General features: G+C 39.6%; 1 protein-coding gene across 6 annotated transcripts in view; it reads right to left on the bottom strand.

The window, feature by feature from the left end:
- The window catches only part of sorcs2 (sortilin-related VPS10 domain containing receptor 2), a 307822-nt gene that overhangs the window by 25786 nt on the left and 256991 nt on the right, over positions 1-25045 (bottom strand). For all 6 annotated transcript variants that reach the window (XM_044096828.1, XM_044096823.1, XM_044096824.1 and 3 more), the window contains 7 exons: positions 23975-24139; positions 21319-21392; positions 19108-19172; positions 14141-14259; positions 10822-10911; positions 2955-3134; positions 52-198 (listed from right to left, as the gene is read on the bottom strand). In XM_044096828.1, the coding sequence (XP_043952763.1) occupies positions 52-198; positions 2955-3134; positions 10822-10911; positions 14141-14259; positions 19108-19172; positions 21319-21392; positions 23975-24139 (840 nt within the window). The remainder of the gene's footprint in view (positions 1-51; positions 199-2954; positions 3135-10821; positions 10912-14140; positions 14260-19107; positions 19173-21318; positions 21393-23974; positions 24140-25045) is intronic.

Raw genomic sequence — 25045 nt, 5'->3', positions numbered from 1 at the left:
TATTTTAAGATATGCGTTGCAGTTGATAAAGATTGAAAATGGAGCACTTACTGCTTTGCAGCTGACTGGCTTGCCGTTCATGTCCGTGGCGGGCGGGGCCAGGGGTTCCCAGCTCCGCCCCTTGTTGAAGGTGATGAGAGTCGTCACTTTTCCGTCGACCTTCTGATTGGCAAGGAAGACGCCTTTCACCCCACGCACCTAGGAAACAAAGCAACATGCTGAAACCTCTGGGGTTCCATCTGTGCAACAATCCCTCTCTGTCTTTTTAAACACCATTTAAGGAAAAGATAGTCCAGATTGGGGGTGCTGTGGTGGCGCAGGGGTTAAGCACAGCCCACCTAAGGAGGCCTTAGTCCTCAACGCTGAGGACTAAGGCTGATTCCCGGCCTGGTGACCTTTGCCGCATGTTTTCTGTCTGTCTCTCTTTACCCACTTTATGGTCTTAGCACTTTCAAATAAAGGCCACCAGAGCTAAAAAAACAAACAAACAAAAAAAGATAGTTTAGATTTATGGGTGGTAAAGAATAGGATTAAACAAGTTTATTTGTAAACATAAAATAATAATACAGTAATATTACATACATTTCTGCTGCTAGTACTACAAATATAACAAGTGAAGCTTAATCTAGACATTCAGCTGGAGTACAAGCTCCAGTTGTGCTGCATCAACAATGCAGCACAAATCGGTTGTGCTGCGTTTATAAGTGTGTTTTATTACACACCAATTTGTTGCATAATTGGAACTAACTGACGTTGGCTATCAGCGCCTAGCATGCTACAAATATTCTGTCCTTGACAACAGCTCCTTAGCTACCGTTAAGCAGGGATGTGAGGAGATGTGTAGCCTAACATACAGATCCTAAACTCCTACACAAATGGCAATTAGCTTCACCAGCGACCCCTGGGAAACTTTTTTTTTTTTCCCCTGGCACTCTTTTACTGAGTAGCTGCTATTTCTAGTGTGATCAAGAAGTGGAAAAAACACTTTAAGCTGCGTAAACCGTTTATTAATACTGCCTCTCAAGACAAATGAGGACAAAACAGTAAGTCAGATATTAAAGCAGGGGAGTGTTATGAGTGCGAGCGTTTGGCTGTTCACTCAGAGATTTACGGTTGTTGGGTCATTTCATTGGGATGCCACCCAGTCGCTCTGCCAGTGTGTAATAAAACACACAGATCCTTATAAATGCACCACTTTACAACCTCAATCCTGATGTTAATACTGTAAATTTATGCCTTTAATGGTGGAAAATGTTACATTTATTCTTGCGAATATGCTACCTTTCAGGAACCGACAGCATCCGAGCTTTCTCTTTTAAATGTCTGAAATTAATCTAAAGATTTCTGAAACTGGTTCGTCCACAACCAGTTTATTCATTTTTTGTTTGTTCTGTTTTTTTCTTTTATCTTCAATTCTGTCGTGTCGCTGGCAGCGTGGGATCTGGTTCACTAACTGGAAGCTCTTTTTGTTAAAGCGGCAGTACGCAATTGCTTTTTGCATATTTGCAGAACTTTTGTTGTTTCAGAACAGTATTACGGTACGGATCATGCCACTGTCACACAGACCTCAGTCTGATAGGCCTGGGATTTCTCCAGGGTGAAAGAAAACATTGTCTGACATGTTAGGTTTATTGTTTTTTTTTTTTTTTTTAACCATTTATCTGAGGAAATCCCAAGCCGTGTATTTGGTCATGGTTTAATTCAACAAGAGCTCAGGGTGACATTTTCATCTCAGGTTGTATGTATTAAGAGACACACAAGTTATGTATTGCAGGGTAATTTCAAGTTAATCCAGGGGCGTCAAACTCATTTTCATTTTGCATCACATCAAAGATCTGAATGTTCTTAAAAGGGCCGGTTGTGCCAAAATGTATTGATAGAACCCATTAAACTGTTAAAATGTCATTAAAATCTGTTTGTTTCACCATTCAATAAGTAATTCTTAAAATGAACATCCATCTTTTCACTCTGATCTTCCATCCAGGATTTCTTGATTGTTTCTGTGGGTTTTTTTTTTCTGCAATCAAAATCCCAGATTCTGTGGCGCCAATTTAGAAAAATTTGAAAGAAACTTTTACAATATTTACGCTAATGTATGACTCTAAATGTGCCGTATCAATCACGGACTACAACTCGACATCAAGTAAGGCTGAGGCAGCAGTCAGTTAAACTCAATGTTTCTGGCCAATTCGGAGGGAAATTTGCAGTAGAAATCTGAAAAAATTAAAAATAAAATATAAAAATGTTGGAATCTGTTGATTTTTTCAGATTTGTGAAAACCCAGAGGGACTTACTGATGTATTTTGGAGTGTAGAGGGCCACATTAAAAGCTACGGCGGGCCAGATTTGGCCCCCAGGCCTTGAGTTTAGCACATGTGAATTAGGTGGTCTGTCAGTGTTTGTTAAATGGGTCAATGGTCCTAACTCTGAAAAAGTTTGAGGAACACTAGAACCAGGCCATAATAATAAAAAATAATAACCATAGAGTTCCACCTACTGTTTGAGTAACACATTAAAAATAGGTTCAGGAGACAAAAGTATATTACATTTTACTAAACATCCCCCTGCCCCCAAAAAAAAAAAAAAAAAAACGGTCTCTCCTACAATAGATAAATCCCAAAGAGACCATGTAGCACAGCGGTGGCTCTGGGCTTTAAATGGGATTTACTGATAGTAAGATTAATGAAGGGAACTGTAAGCGTTATCCCCTTAAATGTGGCTAAGTGGTTTGTTGACATATAACATCATCTGATGCTCATTTTGTTCCTTAGGACTCTGGAACACCGTCACGACGTTTCCACCGGTTCCCCGCCAGTGGAACATCTGGCTTCATTTGTGTTCATAGCTGCAACTTATAGATTTAATCACTAAAAAATGTATTATTAAGGAATGAAACCGAAGGAGAAAAAAAACAACCAAACAGCACATCTGTCATTTGTTACGGAGCGCCTCACCTCCAGGATGTCGATGAGGACGTTCTCCTCCGGCTGCTTGGTGCTGCGGACGTTCTCCAGGATCATGGAGTAATAGACGCCCTGCGAGTCCGACTGGTACAGGTTGTACGTGTCTGACTGGTACCACTCCTGGAGGGCCAGGAACACCTGGCTCTCGTCTGTGCTCACTATCTGAACGTCCTGCAGGAGGCAGGAAGGGAGACAACAGGAAACGGGTGAGAAGAAACACTTTTTTTTTGTAATCGACGCAAAAGCCTCAGGTTAAAAACTTTTACTCCGGACAAAGTCTTGTGCCACAACAATTTGGAGAAAAAGACACTCTCTCCTATAACGTAGACACTCCAAGCCATAACAGATGCGATGGCTCGGTAATACGGAGGTACTGAAGGGGTCAGCTGGATGTGAACTCTGCTGCACGCCTCCAAAAATGTGTAATATTGGTTTGACCTTCTGAACGCTATCCAGACTGAATTTGGTGCCCTGAAGAATAGTGTCTTTTTTTTACACATTTTTGTCCATTTGGGTTGTAAATATATATTAAAAAAACTGAAACTATGACCACAACTTTATGCAATAAGTCACAGGTGGAACTCTCACTAACGCTACAATCAGTTCCACTGCCACAAAAAAGTTAAAGTGCCAGTTTTATGTGTTGTAGTGTCATTTCATAGCACAATCAAGTAACTATGCTACTTTCAGTTGTTATAAGAATGCTACAGATGTCAAATATGACTTAAAAGAATATAAAGTTGGAATTTAACGCCTTAAAATTGGGCTTCTGTCTCTTTAAGAAAATTCTGCTCTTTCTGAAACTCCGCCTTCAGGAAGTCATCACAACATGGCTCCTCTATTAACCCTTTAACAACATTTCCACCAGCATTGCACTGAGAAGCAGCTCCTTTAAGGAGCTCAGCTGATGTTCTATCAGGTGTTTGCTAATGGTGCTAGCTAGTTTGAAGGAGCTGAGCGGGAGAAAACGAGGAGGAGCTGCGCCGAGAAGGCGGGGCTAGGCCCACCTGGGAATTTTGCACAGCTGGGTAGTTGCCACGGGAGATTGAAAGATTTCTCAAACATGCACAAAAGAACCAAGGCAACACTCCAGGTACGTTTTTGATGAGAGAATAACATTATGACACAATTATTATTTAAAGTAAATTTTACGTAATACTGGCCCTTTAAAATACATTTTAATTTAAAAATGCTTTATTGATCCCAAAGGGAAAATAAATGTTGTTGTAATGCATATTGATACAAAACTTTAAAAAAAAAGCTTATTTTAGATAGGAAAAGTAAAAAAAAAAAAAAAATCCACAAGGAAAATACACAAAGTAAAGCAGATAACTCAATCCAATAAAAATAGTACCAGTGTCAGCAAGAGGATTTGATAAAAAAAAAAAAAACGACAACAAAAAAACAGTGAAGCGCTTCGAAATGTAAAAAAAAAAAAAAAAAAGAGCAACAACCATTTGGCAGCTAAAGCAAACTTGCTAAGTGTACTTGTCGGTGCTCTTGGGACTGTGAGGAAAACGGCTTCATCACTCATGAAATAATGTAGCAGCCACACAAGGACGACTCAGCACTTTCTCTGTGTTACTGATTACATTACCATACCATCTGAAGACAAAACCACCAGCCTGTGGAGGGAAGCTCCTCCGAGGGTGTGTGCAATCATTAACACTCTTCCATCTTGATTATAAAGACACACTCAGGCTCAATTACCTCTGGATTTATTGTCGTTCCGAGTGACGGAAATACAAAAAAAGGGGGCCGCGCATCGATCTTCATATTCGTGAACGTAACGTTTCTGATTCAATTAGTCGGCTTTGTTGCAAATTGCGCGCGACGGTATTATGACAAAACGAGCAAACAGAGGAAAAACGATCAACGTAAAGACGTGTTAATGTTGAGCTCAAGGGATTCATGGAAGTGCTCTGATCCCAATCCAGCCCATTAGTAACGCCGGTATAAACTCTGTACACACTGGTGATGGTTCTGATGCTTATTTGGGATTGTTCACTGATTACGCAAAGGATCCACGAGGAGGATGTGAGTCGATTTTAGGCAAGTTTAACCTAAAAATGTCGGTTAAGAAGTTACGCAAACTAACAAAAGCATGAAATGTATTTCGTTCAAATCGTGCACTTTTGAAAGCCGAGAATTTAAAGCCATAAAGAGGGTCAGCTGGATGCGAACTCTGCTGAGATAAACAGAAAATGTATAATGTTTCAAGTTTTCTGAGATTTTCATTACCACAATGCCTAGTAATAATATTAATAGTAATAATAAACAAACTTCCAAAACAAATGAATTGATTAGCAATGTCTAGGTACATAGAGTTCTTGTGCACAAGTATGAAATTATAACATTTTCTACGAAACCCTCTATGGTATATATTGTTGTAGGAATAAAGACCTATGGGTTATGTAATAAGCCGCTCTGTTCGATGCGTCGCCCTCCTCGTCCCTCCACCCACCACCTCCTCTTCCCCGTCCCCGTTCTTCATTGAACGCCGCTTCACCACGGTTTACCGCTGACATCCAGCCTCATTCAGCGGCGCGGAGCTGCAGCAGGAGGAGGCGGCGCTGAAAGGGACACCGACTGCCTTTTGACATCCAGTCAGCCGCGCCGCCCACCGCAGGGGGAGACAACGTAATCCGCCGCTAAAAAGATTCGGTGGAGGCGACGCAGTAAAGCAAACACACGCACATAAACCCGCGAGGCTGACGCCGATCTATGCAGAAAGAGTTTCGAAATACAATCTTGATGCCAGAAAGTTATTAAAATGACTTTTCTTTCTACTGCAGCTCCATGCTGAGGTTCAACAGCTCACAGCTGAGACTTGTCAGTGTGACGCAGCAATCCTTCGTTAGTTTGCTGACTCGTGGCTGTAGCTATAAAAAAAAAACACTACAAACATTCGAAAAAAAAAAATGACACCATGATACATCATTTCAAAAGTTTCTGCACTTTTAATGAGAAAGTTGGACTGAAAAACAGAAAAAAATCTGTCGGAGGAAACATCAAAAGAAATAAACAAACCTGCAGACACTTATTTAAACTGTAGGTCTGCACTGTTAGCTGATGATATATGAGTGATATTTAGAACTTATTCATCATATAGTAAGTCTGCTTTCATCACAGTAAGCAATAAATCAATTAATCACAAGCTAATCGTTTTCATTTGCATTCTTATGTAGTTAACTTTATTATTATTGAAAAGCCGTCACTTTGCTGAAATGCTGAATACATTTCACACAGCATAATGTAGTTAGTTTGCATTTTTATTATTATTCTCATCATTTTTTTTCTTGTAAAAGTGCTAACTGGCAATTTTGCATGATTTTTCTTTCTGAGCATAAAGATTCACTTCGTTTTGTTGAGACTTTATGAATTGTTTGTCGTTTCAGTTGTCTTGCTTCTTTATTTTAGATATTTCAAAAGTCTTCCAGTGCCAGTGTTAAATGCTCTCTTAAAGTAAAATGTACTTATCGTTGAGAATGTGCATTTGAATTATTCTGCCTTCATCGTTATTTTAGTTGAAAATGTTTCCACAATGACAATATTATCGTTTATCGCAATGATTTCTGGGACAATTTATCGTCCAGCAAAATATGTTTTTGCAACTCGCCTAAATTTCATCTACAGAAAAGTCATCTGAGAACATGATGCTGCCGCCGCCATGTTTCATTGGAGGTATGATGTTTAGGTTTGTAGTTTTTATGTCAAACATGACTGCTGGACTTGAAGATAGATTTCATCAGGAACATTTTGGCTTTTTATATTTCTATGGCTCTTTAGATTATTTTGCTGTATTATAAGCTCTCTGCAATGCATTGACTGATTCACAATTTCAACATGCGTTACAATGGACTCCAGCCTATTTCACTGTTTGCGACTCAGTCTTTGCAAATTCATCTATTTCTAGATTTTTTTTTTTTTTTGTGGAACATAACTCCAAATTATTCGCACAAATTTGGCTTATTTCTATTTGCTTTTTTTTTTTTTTTCTTACAGCTTATCTAAAATATTTGAAAGAAAATGCAGCTGAGGAATCTGAAACATCTGGGCACAATGCTAGTTGATGTGCCATTGGCCGGTGTTTGTAAAGCAGCCAATCAGGGAGCGCCATTTAACTTCCTTGGCACTGATTGGCTGAACCTCCAAGAGCGGAAACAAGGAAGACCCTGTGCAACAAAGGTCTCAATCAATCCATCCATCTGTTAAATGTAACATTGTTTGGTTAAAGAAACCATCTAAATCCTAAATCTGTCCTCTTCTCACTATTTCAGTCAGTTGCTCTCAAACAGCTTCTGAAGTTCTCTGCAGCAAGGCGCAGTCTGTGATCAGAGGTAAGGATTAGTGCCTCAGCAGGAACATCTGGGTTTAGTTCTGGGCTCCCAGTCTCACAGCTTACTGGTCCGCATCACCACAACAACTCGCACCAGAAAGATTTTTTTGAGATTTGACAGCACACACCACCACCTCCCAGCCAATCAGCCGTCATAGCCAGATGGACGGCGACAATCCATTCACTCTACTTCCTTTCTCGAAATGAAACTCTGACTTTTCTTTCTTTTTTTTCTTCTTTTTTTTTTATTGCAACACATTTTATAGCTGAAAAAGCCATTGTATATGCAGCCTAAAGGCTCACTTGTCTTGCTTGGTTTTATCAAAAAAATAAATAAATCATTGACCTTTAAAAGATTTTTTTCCCCTCTGCATTTCAGACTAAATCCACATTTATTCTAAAATATCATTGAATTAGAATCTCTAACAAAATCAGCTTATCTATTTATTTTTTCAAAATAAACTTTTTTTTTTTTTTTGGTGTCAGGAATGACCTCGAAAACAGTTAAGTGAATAAAAAGAATGTCAGTATGTTAGCAGTGCTAATTACACAGCAGTAATAGTTTGGTGGCTTGTAATCTAGTAAAGTAAGAATACGTTTTGCTTTTCTGGAAATCTGCTAAATGATTATCGTGAAACTAACAGAATGGATTAGATTTGAACTGAACCTGATGGCTTTTTATTTCTGCACCGGTGGGATGGAATTAAAGCCGACTGATTATAAGGAGACGCCAGGAGCTCAGATCATCTCGCCTCATTTGGGTTTCAGCACCGATTTGCTCTCGACATTCAAAATGGCGACGCAGAAACCGAAACAATGCAGCAAGCAGGACTTTGAAGTTTGGTTCTCCGGGTCTGTGCACTGTCCCGCCCCCATCGTTTCCAGCCAATGGGAGCAATGACGGACACCCAAATGGCCTTGGCTATAAACCGAACCACACTAAACAAGCAAACAACCAAAAACAGTCCACTTTTGGTCCGGACCAACCAAGTGGATCAAAAGTCTTTCCTGGTGTGAATCAGTTGCATTTTGTGCTGGCCAGCCATCTTGGAAAAAGACCCTTAGACAATTTATCAAGACTGATCAGTGTGAACCACCTTCCAACTAAAACTACTGAAATGTTAAACCTGTTTTCTACTCTTCCAGATCCACCTCAGGTTTCTGATTGCTCTTGGATAAACAAACCGGGAGAGAAAAAAACAAAAAACAAAAAGAAAAAAGGTTGGCCATCGAAAGAAGAGATTGGAAGCCAAGCAGAAAAGGGACAATTATTACCTGTGATTTCACAGCCCAACAAACTCGGTGCAGGTGCTTATGCGTATGCGCGCATGTGTGTGTGTGTGCGTGTGTGTGTGTGTGTGTGTGGTTAATCCATAACTCGGGTCAGGTCTCACAGGACAGAGCCAAACAGCTTTCTCTGATGGTCTCTGCATTTTTTTTTTGATTCTTCGAGCTTTTCAATTATTCACAGCAGAAAAACAGCAAAACAATCCCCCCCCTCCCTGCCCTCCTTACAGAAACACACACACACACACATTCTCCTAATCTCCTTCCTTCAATATCTCTCCTCAGGCCCCCGTGTCACTGCCAACACCTTGCACCATGTCGCTCTACCTAAAAGCTTTGCAAACTGTGACCTATCTGCTCACCCAAGTAAGAGGACACATGCTGAGAGAGGCGAGACGAGGCACAGGGAGCAACTAGGGCTTGTTTTGACTAAACACACAGTCTCACACACACGCGTCCGTATGCCGACACTCATGCATAAAGTGATTTATCCACCGCCTCCCATCCACACCTAATCAAATTTTATGTTTTTTTTGTGCGTATGTGTGTGTGTGAGCACGTAGGTGCTTGAAGGCAAAAAGGATTGTGTGTGCGCAACTCGATCCCTTTCACCTTCTTTATGGATCGGTGAGTGCTGCAGAGACGACAGCCAAACCACAGGAATGATGTAAGTAGGGGAGCTTGAGTTGAACGAAGGCGACGCTATACGACGACTGACTCCGAGGAGTCTCCTCTGACAGACCGTCAACTGAAGGGACGATTCTAAACGCTGAAAAACACATGAACCTTCCTCCCCCTGGGCTCTGCGTGTCATCAGCATAGGTCAATAGCATTCTGTTGTGTTGCCTTAAAACAGCTCCCTGTGCCGCTCTGGCTGACAACAAAGGTTCCTGTCCGACCTTGGGCCGAAGACAAAGTCGTTTACCGTCTTCGAACGCAGCAGTGATGAGACACACGGGCGGATCGATGGGCAAGTGGGAATATTTTATGCAGCGTACCATTTGTCGGGCCGGTGCCGTGATTTATTCGAGGGGAAAGTGCTACGCTAACGCCCAACGCCGATGGGTTTGTGTAAGACGGTGGTGAGACTGATTTCCGAAGGCAGATGGGAATCCCTGGAACAGACGGTTTGGGTATTTCTCTCTCGGTCTTCTGCACAAGCCTTAGCAAAAAAATCATTTTCCAATTTTCGGCCAATGGCCTTGCCCAACATTGCCATTGGATGCACGCTACAGGGAAAATCTCTGAATACAGAAATATATAACAAGTATGAAATAGGTGGATTGTTTAAATGTGTGATAAATGATAAATGGAGCTTTAGCAAGTCCGGACACCAGTACGCTCTACACCACATTCAGTCGTTCACCCCTTCATGCACACATTCACACAACTGAGGTGAGATAGATGGTACCCACAGCTGCCCTGGGGTCCTCTGACCACCACCAGCAGGCAAAGCGGGTGAAGTCTCACCACAACCACTGAGACAGACAGAGTGTGGATCTGAACTGCCAACCCACCGCTTCCATTTGTACTGATTAGGGTGCTATTGAGATTAAATACACACTGGATGGACAAGTATTCCATAAATACAAAGACAGTAAACTAAAAGCACTCCTACCCGCTACCATAGTACATCAATATTAGCTGGTTTCTTACTCCCAGGCTATCAAACACAAAGCATCTTTTTATATATAATAGAAAAGTATTTTTCCAGCCATAGTGTTGCAAAACATACAGCTGGCATGGTAACAGGCATCTTTCTAAATTTTAAAATGTTCAAGTAAGACCCAGTAACAACCACATGACTCTCTATTCCAGTGGAGGGCCAGCATCCTGCATGTTTTAGTTCTCTCTTTGGTTTAATACATCTGGATCAAATGATGGCTCATTAGAAAACCTAAGGAAAACATTGTCATGCTGAGGAGGTTGTTACTACCTCCATGGAGAGAACTGAAACATGCAGGATGCCAGCCATCGAGGACCGACGTTGGGCACCCTTGGTCTATTCCAATAATCCTTAAAGAGTTGCTAAGATTTCTTTAATGATGAAGGAGAAAAAGAAATTTGACTTTGTGCATATGCTTAGTAAGATTCCACTACAATTAGTGTCTGTACTAACAAGGAAACCTAATAAGAATCGAGAAGTCATCCCTGAGGAACACCAGAGGTAACCGAGGCAACCCATGGGTTGACACAAGAGCTTAGAGTTACATCAGCTTTGCTGCTCCTTACCTTGGGCAGGGCATACTTGGGAAACCTCATCTGGACGAACTCATTGCGCCGATAGGACACGTAGTGCTTGGTGCGATTACCTGTTGTGACCTATTGAGACGAAAAGAGAAAAAGACACTAACTGTAAGCATCAGTTCATAACATTGCTAAATATTTTATAGAAATGTGACATTTCATTACAGAGACATTACATCTGATAACATAAGACTTTCTTAATTTACTTTCTTGTAAAGTTAGGCTTTAAAAAACTCGGTATTCTGTAGAGGTTCTCCGTAAAGCTTACTAATAGATTGAAAACGTTGTAAAAACTTGAAAAATAAAAGTGGCAATTTGGATATAAAAACACATAAAAGTAGGTTTAGGCTGAAAGTTTAAAGTCATATTCTGTCTTCGGAAATAAAAAACACAAGACACGGCCCTTGTGCATCTCACTGGTCAAGCAGGAGCCACTATTTCTCATTAGTGGCTCCCACATGATGTGAGGTGAATTCAAAGAAACTGCCTCACATTGCAGAGATTTCCACAAAATGCGAGTCGCGGTGCCCTCCAGCTGAACCTGACTTCACCAACACAGCAGCAGAGTAAGCTTCATAAAAGCCTGAGATTGACGGCACACTGAAGCCGAACGTCGGAAATCCAGCATGAGAGCTTCCCCTACCACCGCACTTTTTGTACATCCCCGGTCATCTTCTTTTATTTTTTTAGCTAATAGTAAATCTTTTAAAATCCTTTCTGAAGCTGATGGATAATTAATTGCTGTTGAAAGCATCCGCAAAAGGGGAATTTACTTCTGTTTCTCTCCGCTCTTGTTTGAGCAAATCTGAATTTTCGTCAGCTCGTTCTGGAGCTGTGCTGAGAGGCGCTGGCTTTGATTGAAAGGAGCAGGCTAGCATGGGCATGTGTTTAAATGCTAACGAGCGATTTGACGAAAAAAAGAGAAGAAAAAGTGATGAAACCGACCGAGTTTTTAAAACGGAATCGGCTAAAGAAGAAAAACACCGACTGAATTTCTGAAGAGAAGTGGAACAATTAAGTGTAACTAGACTTTATTCTCAGCTTTTGCCAGGATATTTCTGTTTTACTCGTCTGTTTCTTAGCAGAAGTAGGTTAGTAGTATTTTGTCTTGTGTTATTTGATTCCGTTAAATAACAGCAAGACACGACAGTAAAATTATGAAAACCTATGCGTTCATATTGTCCTGTGCACTGTAAAAACTGGCAGCTACCTTAAGTTAAATGCGCATATTTTATCTCATAAACTCCACTTTTTGTAATAAGGTTGTTTTTTTTTTGTGTTTTTTTACACAGAACATACATTTATGAATCTCCAATGTTTAATTTGTAATTCTAAATTGTTCTGTTTTGAAGCTTCTCAGCATCGATTTAATTCATACCTGAAAACTGACTTTTATGGTAGTTCTAAGACATTTTTTTGAACTTTTGTTACTCATAGAAAGGATTATAAATATAATAGTGTCGAAAGTTTTGAAGGTAAAGTCAGTGACTTGGTTTCTTTTCTCTAATCTATTCTTTAAGGTAAAAACATTTTTATTCATATGTGTTTCCATAATATAAGGATAAAGTGTTCATTCTAAGAACAAACAAAAATTCACATAATGTAGTTCAGGGCCTTCTTTAAAGTTTTTGAGATGCAAAATGGATTGTATATTGATATAATCAAGCTCTTATTCATAAAAAGGATTAAATATCTTATTAAAGTAGCCCTGCTAACAGTTTAGAGCAACAACTGAGGAATATCAAGTCAAAACTACACATGTTTACAAGGAAACAAGCAGCTTTCATGGTTTTTATTTACTATAGTTTCTATATTGGAACTTCACAGGTCCCAATGCTGCACCCTGAGGAGCCCCGCACATCAGATCTGCTAAGTCAAATGTAAGCAGATTTGCGGGAATGCTTCACCTCCTTCCAGACCGGTAAGATGTAAACATTTTAAAACAGTTGCAGACCTCCAGGTAAAGTTATTAAAATTATCATTCATAACCCCTGAGGTCAACTTTATCCAATGTGGATTAAAAATCTAAACAGAATTCAGGCACCATGCTTCCCAGAGTTTGGTCACTTGACATTGAGTAGTTTTATTTTATGTAACCTTTTTATTAATTTTTTTTTTTTTATCAGATCTTCAGATTTGTGTCTGAAGATCTGATAAAAGAAATACGGCACACAAAAAAAGTACACCGGTTGATAGAAAACCCCCAAAAGAACAGCTCCATGTCATTGAATCGACCTCAGAGATGTTAGTTTGGATGTAGAATCACAGAATGTAGAGAATACCTCCTATCAAAACCTGATAGGAATTTCTCTAGTAAATCAGATGTGAATCAGTTGTGGAGCTTGTCTTGTTAAAATGTCCATAAAGTTCAAAAGTATTCCAAAGGAAGTAGCAGAGGACGCCCAACACTTACTAAAATATTATGTTTATCGCTACATTTTTTGCACCAAAACAAAATATAGCATTGCTTTCTTTTGACTACGTTTTAAAATCTATTCAGAATTATTTTTTAGGAGAATTTAAAGGATACATTTAATAACTTGTTTTCTCAGCTCCCAAGTGTCAGCGAGCTCCTTTTTTATCTGCACATATCCATTAATATGGTTAGTGGTTTGGTGAGTGATACTGGGAGAACTGGGCGAATTCCTGAAGAATAACTGTAGATGACGTTGCTGCTCCAAGGCATTTCATTCCCTCTCGCAAGTAACAACAAAAGCGAAAGCTGCAAAAGCACACATTTGCACGTATTCATCCACACAGGACGCGATGCACACAGAGACGGAGCACAACCCAACAGTATATGACTAATTCATCTCATTACAAGGACTCCGCTCTGCCGCGCCACATGTATATCTTCCTGTTATCGCATGCAAATGGGATTCACTTATCGGTCTCTGCATGCTTTAGTATACTGTACTGCATGGCAAGTCTATTACAGAGGAAATTAATTCAGCACACAATCCCAGAATAGCAATTCTTTTTCGATTTTATGCACACCGCAGTGCATGAAGGGTTATCTGGCCAGGAAGAATTTATCTAGAGAAAAACTGCATGAAAGTTAAAGGCTTAACTCTGAAGGCAAATGCAGTTATTAAGAAAAGAAATACATGTCTTGTCTGACGCATCATGTCAGCATTTAGGAGGTGCTTTTTAAAAAAAAGATGTTATTTGAAATAAAGATGGCTACCTTCATGTTAGTTTGTTAGTAACATCAACACAGGCAATGCTGCTTTAACTGAGAGAAAACAAAATCTTACTAAGTGTTTTAAATGTTATAGACCAATCCTTCGGTGGTCATGATTACCTTTACAAATATGTAGTCATCTTGCACCAGCAGCGAATTGTGATCAATTCTACCCAGAAACTGGGCGGTCAGCATTTTGTCCGAACAGTTCTGGATGAGGCAGGTAACGTAGAGGTGACCTGCAAAGAGACACAAAGGAACAGGGAGGAAACACTGGTTACCGTTTCAAAATAAACACAACTCTCTGTCCTTTCTATGTCTATTTTGAACATTTAGCCAACCATTATTATTATTATTATTGGGTATTCCATAGCGATTAAGACTTTCCGATTCGCTGCTCACTGTATTTGTGGATTCAGCAATTTGCTGATTCTTCTGTGAAACAAAAATCCAAATTATTCATGGAAGCTTCCATGAATAATTGTTGTTCTTAAAAATCCACTCTGGATTTTAATACTTTTTTGTATTACCAGTAATAAAAAAAAATGCAGCTTGACACGCTATTGGCTGGCATTTTCAGCGCATCCAATCGAAAAGCGCCATTCGTTTTTCTTAGTCGATTGGCTGTACTCCCAAGGAAGACAGGAAATGTTTGCATCTGTGCTAAGGCAGTTTCCACTGAGCGCATTAATGCATATTAAGGTGTGTTTGGTGCTTGACTATTAAAATAGGCAGTTATAAGAATTTTAAAGGGGGTATTTGAAGGTTTTTGATATTTAAAACATAAAACAAACTCAAGATGCCCCACAAGTAGCCATTTAACTGATGAAAATAAGCAAAACAAAGATGAAGGAATAGTAGTAAAACTTCAGCTTTCACTGTAAACCTGCCACACAAAAAGCAGAGGAGGCCGCACACAGTGGGACGCAAAAATGAAAGTGTGTTAGGGTTGGAAAAGAAAAGAAATTGAGACATCTCTTTTGTCCAAACACCATAAGATCTGACAGCTTCTCCATGGAAATCTGGCCGCTCCTGCGTCCAAATGGCCGGGGCGGGGGAGCTAATCCTCACAGACAGACACAACGAGGTTAGCACCTGTTGCAGAGCTCACCCACTGCTGAATTTCAAATCCAGCAGCTGCATCAGCAATATCAACACATTATCCTACTCAGAGGCTGGGACAAGCCGGTAGCAGAGAAAAACATTATAATAACACACACACACACACACACACACACACAAAACAAAACAGCATACTATCCCATTCTAAGTCTTCATGCACCCACACAGGTGTGAGGTTTGCACTTCACTTGTACAATGTAACATTTCAATGGGATGGATGAGTCTGGATGTCCAGCCTCTGCAGCGGGAGGAAGCTTTTAACACATTCAGCCACTGACATGAGTCTTTTTATATCGAAGTTACAAACATTCTTGTAACTGTATGTTGTCAGTTTTAAATTGTTGGTCTCACATGTAATTTCTGTACATATGTAAGACAAATAATAGACCAAATTGAATTTGCTTCGGGGTCATGAACTTTTCTTTAAGCTGCCTCCAGGTGTTCGTGAGTCAGATGTGTGTTTTCATACATGACTCCGATATTGCAGACTTTGTGCCAAACAGACTTTGTGTAGCTCCCCCTGCTGTCCACATTGAAGGATAGCACTAAGAACAAAAATGAGATGTTTTATTTAAATGGCTTTCCAGAGTGGATTTTTAAGGACAACCCTTCCTGGAGTAATTTTTGTAAAGTTAATCTCCAGAGATTGTAAAAAAATATATTATTACACAGAAGAAGAGGTGGTTTTTGTATTTGGGTAACTTTGAAAAACAAACAAGCAAAAAAAGTAGTTTTGCTCCATCATACTTTTTCTTTTATTGAGTAATAATGCTATGAATTATCACATCTCTTACTTGAGAAAGTAAAAGTGAAACATATATTAACCAAAAATCCATCAGAGACAAACAAACGTTATTTTCTATTTGCTAAGAGAGCAGCATATACTGTTTTGCATTTGATAATAAGTGAATATATGCGGGGGATGGGAGGAGACAAACGATAGATTATAGACTAGTTAGCTTGGTTTTTACTCTATTTTTGGAGATAATCTATCTCAGATGTTACATTATTTTTTACTAAAATTACTTTTTTTCTACTATTTTATTGTGCATAAAATATTATAAATTCATAAAAATGTGCTGAATGTTAATTATCTTTCTTTGGGAAATTCTTCTCAATCTGACTCGTATTGGCAAAGATTTTGTCACTCACAAAATGGCGGATATCTCACTTGTACAAAACATGAAACCCAAGGTAGTGTCCACTTTTCTATGGTCGATGGTTACACTGCTTCTTGACGTATAAGCTGAACTAGTTAATAACACGCTAAACAGCGTCAAAGAAAACACAACCTGCATTTATTTTTGGAAGAATTTTTAGCCACGAAATAGCTATTTCGTGGCTAAAAATTCTTCCAAAAATGCTAGCTAGCCTCGCAATGATGTAGCAATTCAGAATCATTGCTACATGACGCTTAATGTTAGCATTATCTCCACCTGCTGGTGGATTGTAGGTATTACAATGTCTTTCTTGGTTTCAAACAGCCTTTTTTCTGGAAGGTTCTCCGACCTCCTCCATTAAGGGAATGTATACTTTAACGGTGACATCTTAAATTGTGTGACAGTATTGTTCATCAGAGGAATAAAAGTATAAAAAAGGACACTCAGAATAATGACTTTAGCTCCGGGGTGAAAAAAAGTCTACATTGCATCACCTAGTCAGCCCTCTTTATTGGCACTGTACCCAGACCTTCCCCCTCCTCCCCCCCAGACACTGGAGAGGTGTCCGCTGTAACAAATGGAGTGGCTAATTTATTGAAAAGCCCAGACATTTAATCACAGCAGCATATGGCGAGGAACTCATTAAAAAACTATTACGGCGGGCTAAGTGTTCATTTCCGGCTAGTGGTTCGTGCACTTCCTCGTGCCTTTTTGCCGTCCTTTCACATTTGCAAGCACGCTCATGTTCGGTAATGTGCGCGCATATTTGCTCTTCCCCAAAGCAACTGAGGTATTATCCCTGGTAAAACTGAAAGATGACAAGTAAACAAGATTTTCGACTTTTATTTTTTTGGTCTAATAAACTGGTTGTTTGAATATCTAGACTTGAGGGAAATGTGTGTTTGTGTAGGTATCTCTGTATCAGTCGATGTTTGTAGGCTTGTATGTATCTACACATGCTTCCCTGCACATCAATCTCCCTAATGACACACACACCCTGTAAGCCCCCGTTGCACACATGGCTCATCCATCAATCAATCGGCGCCGATCTTTTCTGGAGTCCCGTACCCTCTCGCCGGCCGGAGGCCCGGAGCGACGAAAGGCTGCCGTTCCTCGTCTCACAGAAATCCCCTCGACTCTGCGTCCTTCGCTGTCGCTCACCGTTTAACCTTGGCGGCGCTGTGTGTGACGAGGGGGGGGACTGAACAGAATGGTTTTGCACGCCTGGTCGCCCCGGCCCCGCTTTGACTCGGCTTCTATCTGGGCACCGAATGAAGGGGACCGAAAAAGAGAGAGGCAGGAGGAGCATGTGGCGCTGCCCGTAGTCCCAGGAAGCGCTCCCATGCCTGGGCACCCGGCCCGCACAGACGTCCCCTTCCTCTTCGCACTCTCCGAAGACAGGTGGTCCCTGTTCAGGCTGACAGATTTCACAACACTCTCCTCAAGAGGTTCGGCTTTTTGAGAAGTGTTTTTTTTTTTTTTCTTCCCTACAGGGCAGTTTTATGATGAAACAGTTAGCGGTATTCATTTAAAAACAGGTCTTCACGCCCTTTGACTGTCTTTCACAATGAACCCTCATTTATAGTTGGAGGGTTATTTAAGTAACGGATAAGCACAAGTGGACATTTACATTGTGATTATCTGTTTGGTCATTTTATGGACGCAGAACATAAAATCACAAAATCAAGCCCTTTTTAAAACCCCTGCATTCATTTACATCATCAACTCACTAAGTACAACATTTATGATCACTTATCTTTTCAAGCAGCTGTACTGAACAGTTGACTTTGTGGTTGGAGCAGAGAATAACTCACCACACACAGTTTTGGGAACTAAGAACATCCACAGGGATAGTAAAAGGTAGTGGTAGTGAAACTTTATTTTTTGGGTCTAATTGTGAAGAAATGAAGGAAACACTTTTTCGTATAGATTTCGTACGAGTTATTTTTATTGTGTGCATTTAGGTAAAACCTTCATTTTGTGGTGGACTTGATCTCTGAGGAGCCCTTTGTACTCTGCTGCCTTTCTTTTGAGATGCTATTTTGTCTAAGAAAAGAATCTCCTCACCTACCTGATCAGTAGGATTTTCAAGGAGAAATATCAAAATGCCCACGCCATGGGAGAAATTTAAGACACCATTGTCATCGTCATGGCTACAAGGTTTTATACATACATGCAAAAAATAATTTAAAAAAATCAGTGTAACTTATGTTTTCAATTCACAGGGTTCCGTAATTTCTTCTGGCACATGTTTGTGGAGGTAATCTGTCGTATGAGTGCTTCTCAAAAATTTGTCTTTGATTCGTATTTGTCAATATTTTTTCAGAAATGTTTTTAAAGGCTGTTGTTTTCCTCAACCAAACACACATTTTTAGAAATGTATTCCAAACTAGAGCATCTGAAAGAGTTTGTTCTTGTCGTGGCGGCGTAGACAGGACCTGAATGTTTAGCCATTGAAAGGAGGAGAGTGTTTCCACTGCCAGGTGGTCTTTCATTGGGGAGGCAGGGTTAAAGCCAAACGCCCGATCCATAAGCTATAGAAGATCCACCATGTCCTCCAATCAACGGACATCATTGTGTGACGCCAGAAGCTCCACCATTATCCTACTACCCTAAACCATTTCCCTGTTAAGCTACAACTGAAGGAATTGTGAGGCATGGTTTGGTTGCATAAGCCGCTTTAACAATTAAACACACAAAATGGCGTACTGGAACATGTCAACCTGTGTTGTACCACTAAGTGGAAATGACGCATTGGTTTCTTTGACGTTGAGACACTAATAAATAAAAGAATCATCACAGTACCTCCACTTGAATCTTGCATTTCCATGTGCACCAGATCAGGATCCACATCCACACCAGATACAGACCTAAAAACACACAGAGGAATTCCATTATTAGGAAATGTTTCTGATAGTTTGGTTTGATAACAGATCTTCATTCAAATACTTTGTGTATGCACAGTAGTGCATCAGAGATTTATCAAAGTCAGATTTTTTCCAGACCGGTGAATACTGACACAATACCAGGTCACATTAACTCCACTCTGGTGTGGAGGTTAAAAACAAATCATTCATTTTGTTAGCTTCATTCATTTTGAAGCTAACAAAATGAATGATTTAGGTGTAGCGATAGTTTAGCAGATAATGTGTAACTGGCTTTTAGAAATAAAGCTATACTTTCTACGCGTCAGTTTTTCATTTAGGATGATACAACAAAGAACCAAACTTTTGCTTATTTGTTCTTTTTGTTTAGTTTTTTGTCTGATTGTTTCAGGTATAAAAAGGAGACATCTGCTACAAAACAATTTGTTCTCACCTTGGGGACTTTTTGATAAACTGCTAAAGAAGCATATTGAATCTTAGCTGATTCAGCAAACATTAGCCGAGCTGAAGGTATCGCAGCAGCGTAGCACTGTTCTATACCTTTAAGTTTTCAACATCTCTCTGTTATGCTAGATTTGGAATTGTTGGGAATGTTGGCAGTATTTTGGAAATCAGCGAGTTAAATACGTAGAGAAAACACACTGCTGTTTAGAGCTAGTAATGCTAACCATGCAAATAGCATAAATCTAACATAAGACACTGAGGACAGGTTCGTTTTTGTATTTGTCTTAAAATAGTTAAAACCCTGTTCTATTGAGGGTTTTTATAAGGAATTCTTAATGATCCTAGCTAGCTTTATAGCTAGCTAGCTAGGAGAAGCTGATTGAAATGTAGCTAGCTAGACCGCTAGATAAGACTTTATTAATTCCTGGAGGGGGGGATGTAATTTGTCCCCACATAGCACAAAAAACTAAAATAAAACTAAAAAGGATAAAAACACTCAACAATAAATAACAATGAGCTTGAATAAAGATATTTAAAAAATGTATCATCTCAGTAGAAAATATGGAATTAAAAGGGTAATGTCATCCCAGCAGAATATATAAAAATAAATAAACTGAGTCATAAATAAGGACATCAAAGCATGCTGGTGAACTGCCTTCACTCCCCCCACGGTGCCCGAGTAAATAAATAAAGCTTTAGTTTAAGGGAAAGTGCAAAATAGGAAGCTTCCATTTCATTCCGAAACACTCGGAGCTAAATACAGTTTTAGTCTCATTCTTTGTGCCCTTTGGGGAGCTGTACAATTAGCAGCACGTTTGATTAGAACGCTGTAATTTAATGGAAAGTTAAAACATTATTACTTTTCTTATATAGACAAATTAAGAGTAATGGTTCTTATTTTTTACTAATTATTTAGTGATGTATAAGGGTGGACTGAAAGAAGAAAAACATCAGACCGCTAAAAGGAGTTCCATTTCTTCTTATATAAATCAAATGGATCTTCATGAATAAATAGTATTTGATCCATCATGCCATTTGTCTTAATCAGGGCTCATTTTAATGCTGTGAAATAACATTGGAACGTTAATTACAATCATTCTATGTTGAAACTGGGTATTTTTCAGATCAGCTGTAAGTAAAGAGAACGAGGCATCGCCTGAGCAAAACACTCTCCAGTTTCCTGTCAACAATAAAGACATTTTTATTTATTTATTTATTTTTTTTAAAAAAGAGCTTTTTCTTAAGAGGAAAAAAAACAGGCTTGTGTATTTCGTCAACATAATTTTCAGAAAGATTGAACACCTACTGGAACAGTTGCAACCTTGGCAATTTGAGACTTCATTTTCTGCTGCTTTCTTGTCATTTTATCTTGAAAAGCCATGACAAATTAATTAAACCCTTCTGAAATGATTTTTTTTAAAGCATATATTTTTTAAAAGTGTTAATGACAGTCCATTGAATTTTGGATACAACTGCAGTTCTCTTATTTTTAACTTGAGAAGCAGACACATTCTCAGTTAATGCTCGACATGTGTGACGTGAATAATCCACCAGGGTTCCTACATTGTTGTAAAACTACAAATCATTTATGTAACGGCCTGATACTTAATCTTAAAGTTTTAGAAGGTGCTGTATTTTCATTGGATAAATTTGTGCCTTTTTATTAGGAGAGTAAAGCGTTACTGACCAGAAGATTCTGTCCTTGGTCACCCTCTCTTGAAGTAAAGTCCACTTGCGGCCCAGATCAGTTGAAGCGAAGAGCTGGAGACAAGAATACGGAGAGACAGAAAAACCCAACACTTAATGCGTTTAGCTTTAATCATGGCCATAACCTGGAGCTTATTACCAACTGGATCGCTCACAATGGAGGTTAAATTGATGGGATGGAATATGAAAAAAAAATAAAAAATCACCCAATCACGCTACAGAATTTCATGGTTCACCAAGTCAAGATTGAGCTCAATTAATTATTAATCATAACAGGTGAGGACTGCAAAGTGCATGTGTGTGTGTGTGTGTGTGTGGGGGGGGGTGTGCGTGTGCGTGTGTGTGTTTGAAAGTTCTTGGACTATTCTCAGGACAGTGTGTTGGTAGTAATATGCAGGTTGGTTGAACCATTGATCGCAGCTATAATGAAATTCTATCGATTTAATACCGTCCTCAATATCTAAAACAATATAAGTAAAGTCAGAAAAGGATTTGAGCACAGACCTCTCACTATCATGCGACTTTGACAAAGATTTACTACCTTTTCATTAAACCTCACCTTTTTTCCCTACCCTCATTTCTCATAATCACCTGAATGTGTGATTTATCTTTGGGAAATATGTCGTCACTAAAGGCTCCGAGTATAAAAGCACAGGAAGCCTGTACCCTTTTTTGTGCCATACTTAGACTTTATTTACCTATGTAACATGTAAAGAGGACTCAATATGAAAACACTGCGGAAACAAAAAAGGGCTGCTTTCAATGGGAAGAAGCTACTTCACAGTCTAGGTAGCTGAAGTCTAGACTGAAGTGTTTGGTGTGGTGAACCTTGTTCAGGACGTCTCCAGATGTTTCTGAGGCAAAATCAGAAATTTACCAAGTCTTAACTCCAGTAGGCAAGACTCAGTACACAAGAGCTGAGCTTAATGAGTAAACTGCAGATTTATATGTTGTTTCGTGTCTCTGTTATCCCTGCAGGTCGGGTGCTGTGGCTAGTGACCAAAAGGACAAAATCCTTTCCTCTTAAGAGTTTAATCTTAACTCAAGAGTCCATGTTAGAAAGCATCAGAGTGGAATCTGCCTCTGCCAAATCACGCCGGTAAACCGAAGCGGTTCAAGGAACTGGTAAGGACGTCTTTGATAACTCTGAAGAAAAGGTCCGAGAGTCTTGCTGGTGAATTGGAGGGACGTTGCTGTACGACAGGACTCAATTCTAGGAAGCAGAAAGCGCCTGAACGAAATCCATTAAGATTTTTTTAATTTGTTTTTGTTTTTGCACTGAGACATTTGTTTACCTGAGGCACTTGAAATTCCACTTACACCACTTTTAAGTTGTGGTTTACAGTTTCTGTGGAGTGTAGCTTCTAACAATAACAAACTTTTCTGCACGATAAATTCTCCCAAAAGTTACTGTGATAAACGACAACATTGTAGTTTTGAAGTGATATATTGGTGATGGCGTTGTAACTCAAGTACAACCTCTCAAAGATCAATAAACTTTAACTTCTAATGAACATTTTACATAGGAACTGGAAGACATTTTAAACATCCAGAAATAAATTGAAACATAAGCAAACAAAACAACAAATGAAGTGGACACTGAACTTTCTGTAAACAGAACTGTACTTCAAAATGAGAGCAATACACCAGACTGAAGACTCTGGTCATCCAGACTTAAGTAAAAAGGCCTAAAATGATTGTAACAAAACATTCTTTTTTCTTTGCATACCCTTAAATAAGTCAAATCTACATTGTGTGAAAATTGTACACACTGTATGTATGATGATGAAGATTGGCGATCGAAATCAGCTTCATACGTCAAGTTTTTACACGTCAAAAAAATAATTCAACTTTATCCTCAATAAAGACACGACGACGATAATTTATTTCTTATGAACTTAGACCAATTGAATGTGATAAACCGTAAATGTCAGCGGTTTATCACAAGGCACAACCAGCGTGACACAAGGTTCTCAATTACAGACGAGGGCAGAGTCTTCCACACAGATGGGTCTCTACTTGTGCGGCGCGGCGGTGGAGCGACTGCAATGGCTCCCGACTACAAAGAGTATGGAACTAAAACAGCATCTGAAAACATTTTCAGAGCCATGAACCCACATTATTATCTAGCTGTGTGTGTGTGCGTGTGTGTGTGTGTGTGTGCACATTCATTAGGCAGCACCTGAGGATCCCTCCCTGCCCTACATCTGTCACCGTTAAATAGCCGGTTTTAAGGCTCGCGCTGTAACTGACAATTTCCCTCTAATGAGAACGCGAGACTTTGAAGTTGCATGAGAACACAACGTATTGTCTCGCATTCGGAGACGCCCTCTACGCCTGAGTTACTTCCACGATAATTGTCGACTCAGTACGTGCTGCTCACTTTCAGTTCCTCTCCCAAGGAAGCAGTTTATATAATCAGGCCAAATGTTAGAAAATTAACAGCGCGCCAGTCTGTCCACTGCTCATATTTTCTTGTTCTAGCAGCATTCCCACCACGCTGTCAACAAGAACAGCCATGTCACAAACGCTCAGCTGCCAAGTCCATGACAGAGATACTAATAAGACGGATTTTCGAATCGGGGACAAACTTGGTGTGTTTGAAACAGGACGTCTCAGAGTCCCTCGTCCCTCACCCGTCCGTCCTTGCAGTACACCAGCAGCTTGTCTTCCTCCTTTGGGTGGAAGATGACGGCCTCTGGTGTGAAGGCGACCGCCTGCCGTTGGAAGGAGGAGCCCTCGTCTGTGCTGATGAAGAGCATCTGGTCTCGTTCGTTGATGGACGAGCCCACCATGACCACCTGAAACACCGAAGGCAAAGAGAGGTCAGAAGTCAAACGGCTGGAAGGGCTAATGTTCTACGGTGATGCTGTTCAGATTGGGGGCCTCCAGAGGGCGCTGTGGGGGTGGTCTCAGAAAGTTGGGAAAACATTGCAAAAAAAAGAATTGAATCTTATACACATTTTTTTACTTAAATGTTTTTTAGCATCATTAATTTAGTTTTTTAGTCCAATTTTTGTGAAATAAAATATAGCTAAGTTAAAATAATTTATTTAAATGTTCTTTTGTTTCTTTTGCTACACATAAACCAACAAATCGTTGTGTGCGTAAAAAAAAAAAACCAAAAAAAAAAAAAACCAGTTGTCACCCACAGCCTTTCTTGGAAAAAAGTCTGTTTTGGGAGTTAGAAGGCTGCGACAAGCATTATAAAGAAAAACTGTAGTACCTGGTAATAAATTCACAATATCTTATCTGATAATTAGATTTTCCAGCACAGAACTCACGGCTGTCAGCATGGCTGTCATTTATGCTAAATGAATGTAGCATGCATTGAACGGTGGATATAAAACATCCAAAAAGTTGACGTTTATTTACATATTCTGTAGCAGAATTGTGCATATAGTCTCCCACACAAATGAATTGTCCAACTTCATGTTTACATTTACTCAGCCATTATAAAATCCTCAAAAGAATTTTTTTTTTTTGTTAAATCAACTTCAGAGGCAGACGACCTTGCATTGATTATCTATTTAGAGTTTTATAGCTCACAAAGTGAAAGCACTAAACCCGGGCCAGACCAGGACCTGCCAAACCACCAATCACAGTTATGAGCCATTTAAAGCTACCAATAGCAGAAATCAATAGGAATTAATGAGGCAGGACCATTCATGCGCAGCATAAGAGCAGCCTGACGCTGACCAACGAGG

This window comes from Gambusia affinis, linkage group LG18, assembly GCF_019740435.1.
Source record: "Gambusia affinis linkage group LG18, SWU_Gaff_1.0, whole genome shotgun sequence".
NCBI lineage: Eukaryota > Metazoa > Chordata > Actinopteri > Cyprinodontiformes > Poeciliidae > Gambusia > Gambusia affinis.
Note: the sequence above shows the minus strand (reverse complement) of the source record. Positions and strands in the feature narration are given on the sequence as shown.